The following is a 16131-nucleotide window of genomic DNA, read 5'->3' on the forward strand; positions in this document are numbered from 1 at the left end:
ATGATAATATTATCATTCTGCCACACCAGGCAGCTGAACCAATTGGGAGTTGGAGGTAAGCAACAAGCTGAGCCAATGGGAATTTGAGGGAAAATGGCAGCTGACTAAATTGGAGCTGGAGGTAAACAAGCCCAGGTTCAATCATATATACAAACAGCTTCTGAAATTCTTTCTCAGAGCCTGATTGAGTTCACCTGCTGAAATTGGACAGAATCAAAACAATTTGACCATCCGCCAGCCCAGACAGGTTATAGAAAAGACCAGAAGCATGTGCAAGATTTGGAATGATGTCTGAACCCAGTTCTGAGGGTGTGTTAGAGGGGTTAGAATAGGGATGACTAAAATTCATGCTATGAGGAAATAAGATTTCGTATTTCCTTATTGCACGGATTTTAGTTTCCTTATTTACATGACCGCACACTTAGAAAGCTAGCCAAGCCACCTATGTAATGTCTTTCAGGGGTCTGCCGTTGTCAGGTCTCTGATTAGATGGAACAAGGCCGATGACAGGGCTACAGGAGTTCTTCGTAAAATGGCGTTAGGCCAAATATTTGGACCCGAAGGTCCTGAAAGCCTGAGGGCTTTTATCGATAATGAAGAAGTCTGTCGTGCCGATTCAATAAACGTCCTTGGAGGTTGTAAGAAAACAAGCAGGTCTCCCGTGGTCTCCACAAAATCTAAATCTAGACTAATTTTAATGAAGCTAAGATCTTGTAATTTCTGAAAAGAAATTATTTAAGTTCTACACCAGCGATCACTGCTGGCTTTAGGAAATTTGCCATCGCGTGTCAGGAGCTGTAACTAGTCAGAGGACATGATTTTACAAAACGAGCTATAAGGCAGCGCTCAAGACAATTATGCAGTCTGGAACCAATTCAGGACATACTTGACGCGGCATAGATATATACTTTGTTCATGTTAAGTACTATCTTGTAATGTAAGTAGTAGTGCCTCGTTTAATATTATCATTCACGGTATATAGTAAATCTACTTGATTCTCTTAGTCTTTCTTGCCATTACTTTTGTATGCAATCTTGTGTAATAAGTTTAATCATGTTTATTATCTAAAGAACAGACAGAATTTTAACCAACATCCCACAGTCTTCATTGCTTTTTTTTTGGTCCAATCAATCAGAGTCAACAGAACACGACATCACCACACTACTTCAACACATCCAATGTCAGCAATCGTCTTTTATCAAAAACTGAACAATGAAGTAATTAGCTAGTGATTATTTCTCTTAGAAGTAAAAATATTAACTAATCATTCATTGCAAGAAAAGAAACAAGGGAATTTTTTGAAACAGTTCCTGAATGCGGTTACTTCTTTGATGATGAGCATGTGGACCTGATATCTCCGCCAGCTTTCTTCTGAGAGATTTCAGTGGATTGAATTCTAATATGATGCAATGAGTTTGCCAAACCAGCAACACACAGTCAACAAAAAGAAGGTATCACTCAAGTTTCTTTCACTCCAATATTGACCCAAAAAAATAAAAATAACAGCAAAAGTAGGGGGAAAAAAAAGTATTGTTTTGGTCAGCTCCGTTAAACTGGACAAAAATACACAGCATAAAACATTTTGGTTGGAACTGTCAAACATCATCTTACTTTAACTGGCTGAACTGTTTATTCATCTAGACTATTTAGAGTCAAGTAAAAGGCATACGCTTACTTGAATATGATTAGCATTTACATTTTTTATTCTGTCTTAAATACCCCACTGGCAAGTACCTGTTTAGGAAACTTGATATGAAATTCAGAACCATTGACCATAGAAGAGCAGTACCTGTTCTATGGCTCCCTCTGGAGGTCAGAGAGGGGAGTGCAGGCAGAGAACATTTCGTGCCATTCCAGGTGACCTTTGTGAAAATTTCCCCTTAAGTAGGCTCTGCTTTGCAAGGATTCAAAACACTGGGATAAGTTTAAATGTTTGACAACTACACTTCAAATTCTGCCAATGTACACTAGCAGTACTTTGAGGACTTTGTCACATTGAAAACATCTTAGAAATAAAGGTTACAAGAATATAATTTGCAAATCTTTTTTTATTAGGTAGCTAACAAACCATCTACAATAGGAATACAGACAAAATGAGCAGTTGCAAGCAAACCGTAAATAAAACACATGGGGTGTGGGCGACATGTCCATTTCCAGGCACAAGGCCAAACATGGATGTAAAATGTTTTTTTTAAAAGTACTGCTGAAAATGTCTAATATGACTGTTAGCGACCACTAGTACCTTGCAGGTGCAGTGGCATGTATAATTAATGCAATTGGGGGGGGGGGCAGCAAGACCCCCTATGAAGACCCCAGACACAGCAACGCCTCAAAACCCAGGGAAGCCTTAACACGATTAGGGACCAACAATTATTACTGTAGGACGCAACTCCAGTATGTGGTCTCATACACCAAGATATCAACCAATCAGCTTTCAGAACCCCCGAGTGGTGATTGGCTGAGAGCAGTGGTATGAACACATGAAATTAATGACCATTTTGTTTTGACTGTAAAGTAGTGCGCACAATACAGGGAACAGGCTAACATGTCAGACTCAGAAACCGTACAGGGAGTGAATTGCCTCGGTGGGAATGAGAACATCTGCTGGTGTTTTTACAAGTAATCACAGTGATGTCAATTTATATAAAAAGCTACTGAATAAAAATAAAAAAAATTACTCCTGAATCTGTGAGTTAAGTGAGCAGCAACTTTTTTTTAAAAACCACTTCAGAAATCTTTGAAGTATATGGACTAGCATTTGTTGATTGAAAAGAGTGGAAGGAGAAATGCCTGCAAATGGCACCATCTTGTGTTCAGAATGTTCCGAACTTCCTGGGATCAGAAACATTAATCTACTCAACATACCCAAGCATCCACCAAACTTAGAGGGAGAGGTTTGATTCAAACAAACAAAACACAATAAATCCAATTAAAAACTGGAAATTTCATACAGCCATTAGATTGATTTATGCCCCCCTCCATTAAAAGAGACGAGTCTCACTCGCTCAAGAGGTGTTGCGGTCACAGCATTCAGACGTACCGTCAAGCTCATTGCACTTCATTACAGAGACAGACATGCTAACGGCCCACCATGCATCACTCAGGTGTGACATCAATCTGCATTAAGTTTCATCTGCAGGACACGTCCATCACAGACGTCAGGTCGCAGTATGATTAAAGTAAGCCTTAAAAAACAGGATATAAAACAGAAACACCTGAATCATCACCAACCACCCGCTTACCACTTCCCAAGTTCCCAGCAACACAACACTAAGAAACACAGAACACGCAGTCCATCACCGAAAAGTCCAGGCTTCAAAACAGCTGTTGCGCTCGTTAAGCCGAAGTCACGGTCAACAAACGCAGCAAGCGGTGTCACAGTAGGTTGATGGCAACCAAGCTCAAAAACCCCAGCTCCGGCAGATCATTTGAAAGGCTACGGAAGCCGACGGAACCACATTCCGGAACAGCTGACATACTTGTGCGTCGCTAGACGCGGCCCCCCCCCCCCCTCCCCCTTTCTGGAGCTGCCTGGTTAATGCAGGCAGCTCCAGCAGGCAGAGGTTTGTGTTGTCAGACTGGTTGGGCTGCCGGCATCGGAATGACAGAACGTGAGGAGTTTGGAGGTCACATCAGAGGGCGAGGCCTGTGTACGTATTCCAGCCAGTCAAGCGGACAGCGAGGGCACAGTGTACCTTGCGACGACTCCCAGAGCTTTACAGGGTCATCGGTAGTACCGGATTGAGGCCTGCAGGGGTAGCCCCTGGATTGTGTGTGTGTGTGTGTGTGTGTGTGTGTGTGTGTGTGTGTGTGTGTGTGTGTGTGTGTGTGTGGCCACTGCTAGAGAAGGAGGTCCTTGATTGAGTCTGTGGATCTTAGCCATGTTCCATCGACACAGAAGTGTGAGGACGTCAGTCTGAGGGCCCAGGGTCATTGGTAGAGCAGGTAGTTTTTGAGGGAGGCTGGCAGAGGCAGAGCGTGGATCTCTGCCAGGCGCTCCCTGCCCAGAGCGACTCGGACTGAGCGCCTGCACAAGTCCATCAGGGGAAGAGGCTCCGCTGTGGAAGGGGAGAGGAAGAGAGATTAATACTCCAACACAAAAAGGACTTCTACAGTATCTCACAGGAGTACACCCCTCACATTTTTTGCTAATATTTGATTATATCTTTTCATGTGACACTGAAGAAATGACACATTGCTACAATGTAAAGTAGTGGGTGTACAGCTTGTATAACAGTGTAAAATTGATGTTCCCTCAAAATAACTCAACACACAGCCATTAATGTCTAAACCGCTGGCAATAAGAGTGAGTACACCCCTAAGTGAAAATTTTCAAATTGGGCCTAAAGTGTCAATATTTTGTTCAGCCACCATTATTTTCCAGAAATGCCTTAACCCTCTTGTGCATGGAGTTCACCAGAGCTTCACAGGTTGCCACTGGAGTCCTCTTCCTCTCCTCCATGACGACATCACAGAGCTGGTGGATGTTAGAGACCTTGCACTCCTTCACCTTCCGTTTGATGATGCCCCACAGGGTTTAGGTCTGGAGATATGCTCCGCCAGTCCATCACCTTTACCCTCAGCTTCTTTAGCAAGGCAGTGGTCGTCTTGGAGGTGTGTTTGGGGTCGTTGTCACCTGGTTGCCGTCAAACATGCTTGGCACCATCGGAACCAAATACGTTTATCTTGGTCTCATCAGACCACAGGACATGGTTCCAGTAATCCATATCCTTAGTCTGTCTTCAGCAAACTGTTTGCGGGCTTTCTTGTGCATCATCTTTAGAAGAGGCTTCCTTCTGGGACGACAGCCATGCAGACCAATTTGATGCAGTGTGTGATATATGGTCTGAGCACTGACAGGCTGACCCCCCACCCCTTCAACCTCTGCAGCAATGCTGGCAGCACTCATACGTCTATTTCCCAAAGACAACCTCTGGATATGACTCTGAGCACGTGCACTCAACTTCTTTGGTTGACCATGGCGAGGCCTGTTGAGTGGAACCGGTCCTGTTAAACCGCTGTATGGTCTTGGCCACTGTGCTGCAGCTCAGTTTCAGGGTCTTGGCAATCTTCTTATAGCCTAGGCCATCTTTATGTTGAGCAACAATTTTTTCAGACCCTCAGAGAGTTCTTTGCCATGAGGTGGCATGTTGAGCTTCCAGTGACCAGTATGAGGGAGTGTGAAAGCGATAACACCAAATTTAACACACCTGCCCCCCATTCACACCTGAGACCTTGTAACACTAACGAGTCACATGACACCAGGGAGGGAAAATGGCTAATTGGGCCCAATTTGGACATTTTCACTTAGGGGTGTACTCACTTTTGTTGCCAACGGTTTAGACATTAATGGCTGTGTGTTGAGTTATTTTTGAGGGAACAGCAAATTAACACTTTTATACAAGCTGTACACTCACCACTTTACATTGTAGCAAAGTGTCCTTTCAGTGTTGTCGCATGAAGATAAAAATCAAATATTTGCAAAAATATGAGGGGTGTTCTCACGTTTGTGAGTTACTGTCACACACACACACTAATGTCCTTTAGCACGTCAGGAATCGTTATCAACGCTTGAAACTGGAAATGTCATGTTAGCTATTGAACTGTGTGCTACATTGAGCAACTCTTCCCCTGTAGAAAAACAACTTGTTTCGACATACTGCAATAAGCTTGCATGTCACGCTTCAGCAAAAACACTGATTAGAGGTCATGGATTAGGAAAAAAAAAACATTTTAGTCCAGTTCTATAGGCTTCCACTGTCAACAGTGAAAATCATCTAATGATTAATCTTCCTATCGGTCTGAGATGTTACTAGCTAGCCTGTAGCACCTTCTACTAGCCTAGCTCAATAAGTAAGGGAAGGCACAGGTACAGTAGACTAACATAAAAGGGGGATTATCTATTGGTCTGTCTGCTAATAAGAACAAAGATGACTGACTTATGGAATATATGTCAGAAACTCTGAAATAAGTGAATGTGGTTTTAAAACAACCAATCACAAATCACTCATTATTTCCTAGTGCATATCATGTAAACGTAAGGTAACTGGGCATTGCGATTACTGTCTTCATATATTCACACACTACTAGGAGAATCTAAGTTTGAGGTGTTCAGATCACAAGGAAGGACATTTGAGAGACGCAGACCAAATGAAGATGCTGGAGGAGCGCTTGACGCTATCTGTCAAGCATGGTGGAGGCGCTTTAGGTGGTTGTAAAGTTGGAGGTTTGTACAGGGTTAAAGGGATCTTGAAGGAGGAAGGCTATCACTCCAATTTGCAACACCATGCCATACCCTGTGGAGGGCACTTTATTGGAGCCAATTTCATCCTACAACAGGACAGTGACCCACTTAGGGAAGAAGCAGCCATCTTGGTCTATAAAGGAGGGGTCAGCACAGTCACCGGATCCCAACCCTATTGAGCTGTTGATAGCTACGGTACGTAGGAAGTGTCCATCAAGCCAATCCAACTTGTAAGAGGTGCTTCAGGAAGAGAAATCCCTTCAGATCACCTCATCAAACTGACAACTAGAAATGCCAAAGACCTGCAAGGCATTATTTGCTGCAAATGTAGGATTGTTTGACGAGAGCAAAGTTTGAAAGACACGATTATTTCAATGAAAAAAATACTCAATTTGCTGCATTTCCTATTGAAACTCATTTCATGCATGTTTTCCAGGAAAACATGGGAATCTCTATGTGACCCCAAACTTGGTGAACGGCAGGCTGGCTGGGTTTGGGTGTGTGCGTTATATAAAGAAAAAAACATAATTGCCCAATTACCATGTCACTTTCACATAAAATATACATTATATAAAATAAGTTAAAATAACAGAAGAAAAAACAGGAGTCACGGGTTTAACATTCCAAACCAAGTAGTTCTGAATGTCACAAGCATCATTTGTTCTGTTTGTCCATTGGGGGGGGGGGGGGCTTGTTTCAAGTTCAAAACCACAAGTCAAATCACATGGTAAGGAAAAAACAACTGGTCCCTGTTTTCTGGAGTCCCCATTCATGTGAACGATTGGTCTGTTATAATCACACCCATCGTGTTTGATCCCTCCTCCTCTCACATTGGACATAACAGAAGTGATGAAAGCAACACAACGAAAGAGACCGTTCCCTAATGACCCTTACCACTGGGGAGAACCTGCTGCAAAGAATAAATAAATAGGTAACAGTCAAGTCCTTGGATGAGATAAATAAATGGCAACGTGATCAGAGTGTGTGTTTTCAAACTTCACAGGCGTCTCTGGGCACAGGTCAAGGAGATAAAAAATAAAATAAATCCTGGTGCCAGCACCGCAACAGAAAATGCCCGGCTGCGTTACGTAAGTCGGGGTCAATGGCCTTTGTTTACCTTGCCCAACATCTTTGTAGGCAGTTTTGCTAAATTGGCAGGCTACATTGTAGAAAAAACAGCACAAGCACATCTGGAAACCTGCCAGCCTAACAGAAGCATCGGAGCTTTAAAATAAGCTAGTTTCCAGATCGGTTTGTGACTACAAAACGTTACATCACATTTACACTTTTAGTCATCCAGCGCAACTTCACAGTATGGGCAAACATGTTAAGAGCTGCACAAAAACAACCCCACCGTTCAGCAGTAAGTCCCATCTAAGGTGTCTAGAGCAGGGGTGTCCAAACTATTCCACGGAAGGCCATGTGTCTGCAGGTTTTCGCTCTCTCCTTGTACATGATTGACTAATTAGGTTACTAATTGGTTCGTTTCTACCCTCATCTGGTTGTTAAGTCTGAACTGGGAACCAATCTAAAGGAAAAACCAAAAACCTGCAGACACTCGGCCCTCTGTGGAACTGGTTTGGACACCCCTGATCTAGAGTCTGAAACCAATGTCTGTGTCATACCCTGAAACAGTAAGACTAATACGGATGAGTTTTACTTACGGTCAAGCCCGTTGATATAACGAATGCGGATCTCACAGTGCCCCCAAACCGCACTGACCACCGGGTAGAGCTTCCTGCCCTTGAGTCCTCTGAAAGCCACCCCCAGGTACTGACCGTCCACTATGTAACTTAGAGTGCCCTCGTCCATGTCCAGGACCACCAGAAACGAGTCCGGCACCATAAAGGTCTCGTCTGGCTCCAGGAAGGCGGGATAAGTCCTGCTCGGCCGGTTCTTCCCGTCGTGGTACAATTTGTTCCGGCCCAGATCCCAGCCCCAGGACTCGTGGTTGTCGCCCACCAGGGACGTGTAGCCCACGGAATGGAGGGGGGCGTCGCCCGTCGCCACGCCAACGATGGCGTGGGTCCCACGCTGCCTCATGGCCCAGCTGATCTCCCAGACGTGGAGGCCGCGGGTGTAGCCGACGCAGGCCCGGATGGCGTCCGTGCTCTGGGCCACGGGGTGCCGGTGGAAGACCAGGCGGTTGTCGTCCTTGACGAAGATGTTGAGGGAGCGGTCATCGTTGTTCCAGGAGTGCCGCATCTGGACCTCGTGGCCGGCGGCTGGCATGTCCAGCAGCAGGTCCAGCCGGGACGGCTTGGTGTGGTCCAGAGCCGCCAACTCCAGCTTCAGCGGCCTGAACGCCGGGTCCCTCATGTCAATGGTCTTTATGCCTCCGGGGATACTCTGTCCCATGCTCCCCTGGGAGGTTGGGACACACACACACACACACACAGAACTTCCCACTCCTGAGTCAGTGTTCGTCACCCAGGCCTCCCCCACAATTTCTTTTTTTCCCCCTCTCTTTTTTCTTTTTATTGAGCGCAAAGCAAGTCAGTTGGTTTTTTGCTGTGCCCACCACTCCATCTCCAGAGAATGATTCTTTCCCAGCCAATCCAGAGTGCCCGTCTCACAGGCGATGCTTCGTGCCCAACTAGGAAGACAAGATAGACAGGTGGGTTGTCAGTGATTACGTCCAGAATTTAAATCCCAGTACAGTAGCCTCCATCTTCCACCAGAGGTATAGAAAGCATCTCCCCAGTGTTCACCAGTACTTGGCTGTGTCAACAGGTTGAGGGAAGGTCCTAATTAAGAACTAGATTACTGCCCTTTACCTTGTCATTTTGGGTTTAATTGGGATGTCCCTAACCTGGTGAACACAGCAAAGTCTATTAACTTGGTACTTTACCCCCCCCCCCCCCCCCCCCCGCACACAGATTTTTCTAACCAAAAAATTGAGACGTGCTGTGCGATGTGAAATGTCAGAAACCCTAAAATAGAATAATTTCCTGAAAAGCATAGTGATCACCAGCATTGTTCTCCAATGGTTATACTTCAACTACTGGACCATACAGAACAGCAGGCAAACCAACAGGGAATCTGCTTAAGACGAACTGCATTGCTCAAGAGGATGGTGTGCTTGAAGCAACCGTAATAAGAAAAAACACGGAGTAAACAAAAAGGACACCTGAGGCATGTTTAAAAACAGTGTGTTCTTGAGATATGAACATGACACAATGTTGCTATTTTTGTGTTTCCATTTGAAACGCTGTTGGTATGAGTTCAGTGCTGTCTCAAATGTTTACCAGGTCCCCTCAAACAGGAACAAGACTGTCCAAGGTTCCCTTTGTAATGTCATGGTACAGGCCAGTCTGAATTAAGCGGATTAAATCGGTTAAGCCCATAGTTATTTAGAAAAAGGAAAACATTTAAAAGACAGCCCCGGGCAGTTGTCTCTGCAGTGTGGCTATGGACAGACTAACTGAGAATGGAGGATTCTCAAATGTCTGCAAAACTGCTCATGCTGCATTAAAAACCTTCAAGGGCACCGACAGATAACCCTTCACAGGTAACTGACAGGTCAGAAACCTGACATGACCACTCCAGGAGATGCACTGGGTTTATAATTTCAGGCTTCACCAGGGCCGAGTTGGCAAGGTGCTTTGGAACGCTGTCCGGTAAAAAATAAATAGAAGCTCTTCCGCAGTTCTGAGCTTCTTGGCAGAGGGACACAAGTTTTCATCAATTTACCTCCCGTCAATCCTGACACCACACACTGGTGCCTTCTGTTCAAAGAAACCCCACAATATTATGGTACCACGGTCCTAGTTTAACTTCAGGACGGTTATACCTGACTGGTGTGTAGTGTTTGAGTTGTGAAACATTTAGCACTCAGGCCAAAACATTCAACTGCACTCTCATCAGACCACAAGACCTTCTGCCGCAACTCCAGTACTGCCTAGGTGACGTTTGGCAACCTTTCAGCAGGCGCGGGTGTTTTTCCCCCTCAAGCCACTACCATAAAGGCCCTTTGTGGAATGCCCTGAGAGGTTGTTGATAAATGAATGCAATCATCCTTCACAGCAGAGGAAGGTAACCCATTCAGAGTCACAGCTGGCCTCACAGTAGCTAACCCCAAGAAGTGCCCTGCATGTTCCGCAACCTAGTTCCAAGGGGAACCCAGAGAAGGACAGTGTGATTCTAGCTTCAATAAGAATCTGTACAGAGTTCAGATGGATGGTCAAAGCTTTAAGTCTATCAACAATTTTTGACTGAATGACAACTTAATTAGCTAATACTTAAACTACTAATTCAAGGCACTGTGTAAAGGACATCTTAAGAGCGGCGGCGTCGCTAGGATCACAATACATTCGAGGCTTAGCCCCCCGCCCCCCCATGTTTTCCAGCCAAACGTGCGTTTGTTTGCATCTTATTTTTGCGGTAGCACTCCGATATGGAGACAGATGACAACGAACACCACAGACTACACAATGCTGGCAAGTGTTAGCCATTTAATACGGCTTTACGTGGAGTGGGATAGCCGTTTCAACAAACAGGCTTATCCACAGCTGTACAAAGTAAGCCCCCGCTGTTGGAAATGGAACATTCGTCTCCCTCCAGGACACACCACTCATTTAGTCCCAACTAAAACAGCAGCCACCATTTTTAAACAAGACATAGGCGGTCGGAAATGCACGCAATATCCTTTTATAAGGTTTTTCTATACCCGGGATAACAGGGAAAAGCAACAATAAAATGTCTGGTTCAAAGATGCAAAACATGCTGCCAATGTCTTATTTTCTGGCTGAATCAAAGCCACAGTAACCAACTTCTGCAACAAACCAAACAGAAGTCAGACTAGAGCGGCTTACATACTTCACGCCGAGTACGTGTATTCATACGCAGGATGGCTGCCACACGTATCCTGCGTACTTTCGGTCGGTCCATTGTGCACGTCTCCCTAGGCCAGTGGTTCCCTAAGCCTGGAGTCCCGTTACGAGTGACTCCTCCATCTGGGTGGCAGATTGGGCGGCTTCGTCATAAATTGGAACAAGGTACAATTTATGAAATGAATCATTAGGGTGTTCACCTGAAGAGACAAACCCCGGGATCAGAGGTAGTCCTCCGCAGATTAATTGTAGGGGATGCAAACAAGTGAAAATTAAAAAGGGGGGGGGGGGGGGGGGGGTGTAGACTACAATTTCAATAGCCGTGGGAAATGTTAATTGAACAATTCTAAAAAGTTATTCATTTGAAGCTTGTGAACAAAGCTTATTTGCAATACTTAGACGGCGTACCAAACGTCCCAGTAGAACTGGGAAAGTACGGTGTAGGAACACCGTGCCACTATTGCAGTCGTAAACCCGGTGTTAAGAGGCACAGGCCTTCTTAGTCCCAAACGGGCACTGCATTTAAAAATCCACACTGCTACTCCATCAGAGATGGACAAATGAGTTTACGTAACCGTTGGCACAGTATGACACCGGTACTGCACCAGTGTTGTACCGACTTTTCCATGAGCGGGTTCGACTGAATCTATTGCTCCCACCGCTGATGCTTAGACAGATAAAAATACATTGCTAGGGGAAGAGAATGCATACATCCAATGAACTATTTCCAGGAGAAATGCCTCCCAACTCAGTAGAGAATAACTTATTTAGCCTCAGGGTGTGCATTAGCCATTTTAATTCATGATAGTTGCCGGTAAACAATAAATACAATAAACTGACTCAAGAGTCATGACATGTTTTTCCGGTGTGAAAAAATCATGACTTGTTTCTCTCATTTTGTTTCTTTGCAGGTCGCACTTAATTCAACCGCAGGATGAATACATCCTACTCCAGCAGTAACGCTGAAGCATGCTGACCAGTCTATCCAGTATTATTCAGATTAGACACAAACAAAAAAATAACTCTTTACGATGTTCAAGTGTATGGAACAACACGGAACCGCAAAACCAAGAACTAAACCGCTGCTCAGAAGGTAAGGCCACACTAATTGAATTGTAGACAAGAGTTCATTGAGAAGTGTTTTGGCTCTTCTTCTCGTGCAAGTAAACAACCATTTAAATGGGTCATGTCTTCCCAGTGATGGCCAAACAGAGGGAGAATGAAACAACAGCAGGTGGCCACCCTCTGGTTCCAGGTCCCAAACGGCAGCCCCTTGCCCACATAGTGCCTAGGCCTTAGCCCTAGTCAAAAGGGATTACTCCAAATAGGGAATAGGATGCAGAGTGGGATCGCAGCTTGGACGTAAACTATACTTCTTCAATGCCTGTCCAGCGTTCAGGCCAACAAGAATTAAACATGTTAATTTGCACACTCAGTCCTAGTGTGTCCCCTCCCACAACTCTAGTCCCAACGAAGGCCACTACTTTCACAAAGGCCTATTGGACACCAGTTAAAAATATAGTGTGCGATACAGAAAATGGGGAGGCATTCGGGACAGAGGCTTAAGCATTCATTCCCCTCTCTGAGAGGAACCACTGCTCTGACAAGCACTGAATTTAAAACCACTGTCAGCTATAGATTAAAGCAGAAACATTAGAAATATAATCTGAGGATTAGCAAAGCTACCTAGTACCACTGTACTACTGTACTACTGTACTACTATAACATACAACTGGTGGTCTGCCAATACCAGAGACTACAAAATCTGGATTTTTTTGTAGTCGAACAGACGAGAGCTGAAAATTAAAGCCACACACATACACACACCTCAGTAAGCAAACATGCGTATTCCGTGTGTCAGTACCTAGTCATGTAATCCATAAAGGAATGAGGGAAGATGGAGAACGAGGGTGACTCGGTCCGTCGGGCACTGAGCTGCTTCTGGGTTACCAGGCCCCGCGTTAGTTAGGAGCTGATTGAGATGCGGCCAGGACTCCAAAGGTTTTAGCCTGAGCCAAGGGAACACTGGTCTCTTGTGCTGACTAAGTCCACATTGAGACACTTAAATACAAAACACTACCGGAGTCAAATTAGGCATTCTTTTAAGTGTGTTTAGCCTAGCGATCATAGCATCAATATACTAGCGGTCTTACTGTTGCAGTGGAGATGCAGCTGAAAAATGGCCCCAACCAATGAAATACTGCTGGCTGGACTCCAAAGTGAAATTACATCATTATCCCAATCCGAACAGAGAAATCGAAGACCAACAGGAATCCTTTTTTTCCCCCCCCTTCCTTTCCTCTCAACATAATTGTTCCAAGCACCTGAGATTCCCCAGTCACTTTCTGGCCGCTCCATTGATCAGTTGGCATTGACATGTAGTTGTCCGTTGGCATTGACACCCTTGCTTTAGACACCGTACTATTCCCCCAGCCTAAACTAGCTAATACTAAATCGATCACGTTCAGGGACAAATCCTGTCACTGCTTGAAATTCAGTCTCATAAACGTTAGAAGCAGGATTCTACACTGTGCACCTTCAATCAAAATGTTTACCCTATCAAGCGCCCAACCTGCCTCAAGGAGTTGTTAAGCTAGTCAGCCCCATGAGGCCAAACTGTTACCCACCATGCGTACACCAGATGTGACAGAGCTTGAGGTCACACCTGGTGTGACAATCCAGATTGTAGTGATGTTTTAACATCAGCTTAGACCGCTGTGCCACTCCAGAGGTCAAGAGTGCTGTGACTAGATAAGAGTTATGGCATTATACTGCTGTGTAGCAGAAGAAAGAAATGCGAAAGGTGATTTAAAGACGATTCGGAGCTCAGAAAGTGAATCAAAACCAGAATCAGAAGTGTAATCAGTACTGCAGAGACAATCAGGTCCGAAAGACCTTAGGATGACAGTTTCCAAATTAAATAACCTTGTTTTTCAGTGTTCCCTGTTCTTTTGAAAGGGGCATAACACTAATAAACAGGGGTGAATGAACTTTCATGGGAAGTCCTAGTCCAAACTAGATGGGTGTGGTACATTTTATTTTCGTGTTCACACTAGTCACAAGAGTATGTTAAATAGGTTGGAGTTTTCCAATCCATCTCCCTGGGCAATGGCGATAATGCGCGAAAGTAGCTCTCCCTTTGTGCATAATAACAGTCAGAGTGGACCGCCAGACATGACAAACTATCACGTTGCCGTCGTAGGCTTCTAGGGACCCAGACGCTGCAGATGGATGTCAGTGGCCAAATTAACCAGACAATCAACTGAGTGCACTGCGCAGATTATAACGTAGGGCGCTTACCCTAATCTTAATGCTAGCGCTGGATGGTCTCATTAATATAATACCGAGGCTACGGTTCGACACGGGGACTACCCAGCCGCAGGGCAGCTGATAAATCAGTGCCACATTACCTGACCTACATAGTGTTGCAAGGTGGTGGCTATTGGCTAGCACTGTAGCTAACATAAATTCTCCCCAAATGGAAGTTCACTGTGGCCAGCTTTGAGTTTATTACCCAAATATTTTAATGGAATGCGCAAATGAAAAATATGTTTTTAAATCAAAGTATCTGTCAGCACTTCATAATATGAACTAAGTAAGCTATACTACAGCGCTGGTATACTGTAGCCGCCCTAACACAGGAAGTGTGTCATCGTTTAGATACTAGCGGGTGCGGCGGCAAAGATCAAAGATGGACTGGACTCCTTTCCGAAAATAAATAAAACATTCTGACTTCATGACATTTGAGCCTTGGCAATCTTAACGGTCTACAACATGACACGATGTGTGATATGGTTTGCTCCTAAAATCCTGAATACCGGTAGTCAATTATTCAGACAGCAAAACAGAAAGTGAAGCCTAAACAAAAGCCCTACACACAAACAAACGCGAGCGAAATTAAACTCACCTCGGCAAACGTTTTCTTGTCAAACCAAAGAGCCAGTGGAAATGATTGAAAAGGCCACAGTACTTTAGTTAAACAACCTCCCCAAGGAATTACATTGCTGTTCGTTTTAGCTTCTCCAATCCTCGCATCTCTTTCCCATTTCGGGTTGGACATGAATTAGGTAGAATGATGGCTGCCCTAACATCTACTCTACAGTCACGTGATCCAATAGCTCACAGCTGCTGTGCTGAGGTGAATATCTTATAAACCAAACGGAAGTAAATTGGTCGGAACTGGGGTGTACCTAGCTGAATCTGTCCAATAACAACCGTTCGCTTTCGTAAATTAACCTTTCCCGTTGTAAAACATTTGTTACGCTTTTACAACGATGTACACAACTTAATAACCTCCAACTATAATTGCCTCCCCACCCAGCGCCTCCGCCAAGACTTTGTTACGGCAAGGGCCAGGGATGACTGTGGTGTGGGGGGAAAAAATGCAGCCCGGAACTTACTGAAGTGACTGTAGAATTAGTTCTGCACTAGCCGTTGGCTTTATTGTGAATATACTGAGGAATCCATCTGAACTTTGAAAGGGACTTTCTCCGTCCCTTGCAGGCTGTCATGCCCAACCTTATTCAATTAAAATGACGATACAGTAAATCTAACCAAATGGGGTTTGTCTAATGCTTTGTAATCAGACAGTAAGAGACATTCGGCAAAAAGCATGTGTAGACCAACAGTGACATGTGCGCACCTACCCAAAAATGCATAATTAAAACGGTGAGTGAGCGTGAGTGTTTGTGTGTTGAACTGTATCTATGAGTCTGGCCAGAGTCTAAAGTGAGAGCATTTGGTCACTACTAAAGACAGTTAAGAGTGTAAAAGGGGGAACAAATGTGCCTAGCCTGGTAGCCATTCAATGATCATTTGGCAATCTTGTCAAACAATCTTAGAAGCCATGCAGGCTCATCTTGGTTACAGACCTGAGGGGCACAGGTAGCCATCCCGTTTCACAACACAGACAACCGCCTGTGGCCTGGGTTGCTGGAGTTATAGCCTGGTGTGGAAGTCTTGGGTGGCTGGGGGGGGATGGGCTACTGCGATGGACCCAGCCGGGTGTTGATACCGAATGGTGAGGCAGTCTGTCACTCAGAGCTCTCTGTCACT

The 16131-nt window shown here is 44.8% G+C and overlaps 1 protein-coding gene across 1 annotated transcript; it reads right to left on the reverse strand.

Annotated features, from left to right (window-relative positions):
* Positions 1–2030: 2030 nt before the first annotated feature.
* Positions 2031–15177, reverse strand: spsb1 (splA/ryanodine receptor domain and SOCS box containing 1). Its single transcript, XM_010875031.4, has 3 exons — positions 14984–15177; positions 7909–8840; positions 2031–4058 (listed from the first exon to the last, which is right to left on the reverse strand). The coding sequence occupies exons 2-3, from the start codon at positions 8600–8602 to the stop codon at positions 3931–3933; spliced, it is 822 nt and encodes a 273-aa protein (XP_010873333.1). The 5' UTR covers positions 8603–8840; positions 14984–15177; the 3' UTR covers positions 2031–3930.
* Positions 15178–16131: the final 954 nt, after the last annotated feature.

Source organism: Esox lucius, chromosome 12 (assembly GCF_011004845.1).
Source record: "Esox lucius isolate fEsoLuc1 chromosome 12, fEsoLuc1.pri, whole genome shotgun sequence".
Lineage (NCBI taxonomy): Eukaryota > Metazoa > Chordata > Actinopteri > Esociformes > Esocidae > Esox > Esox lucius.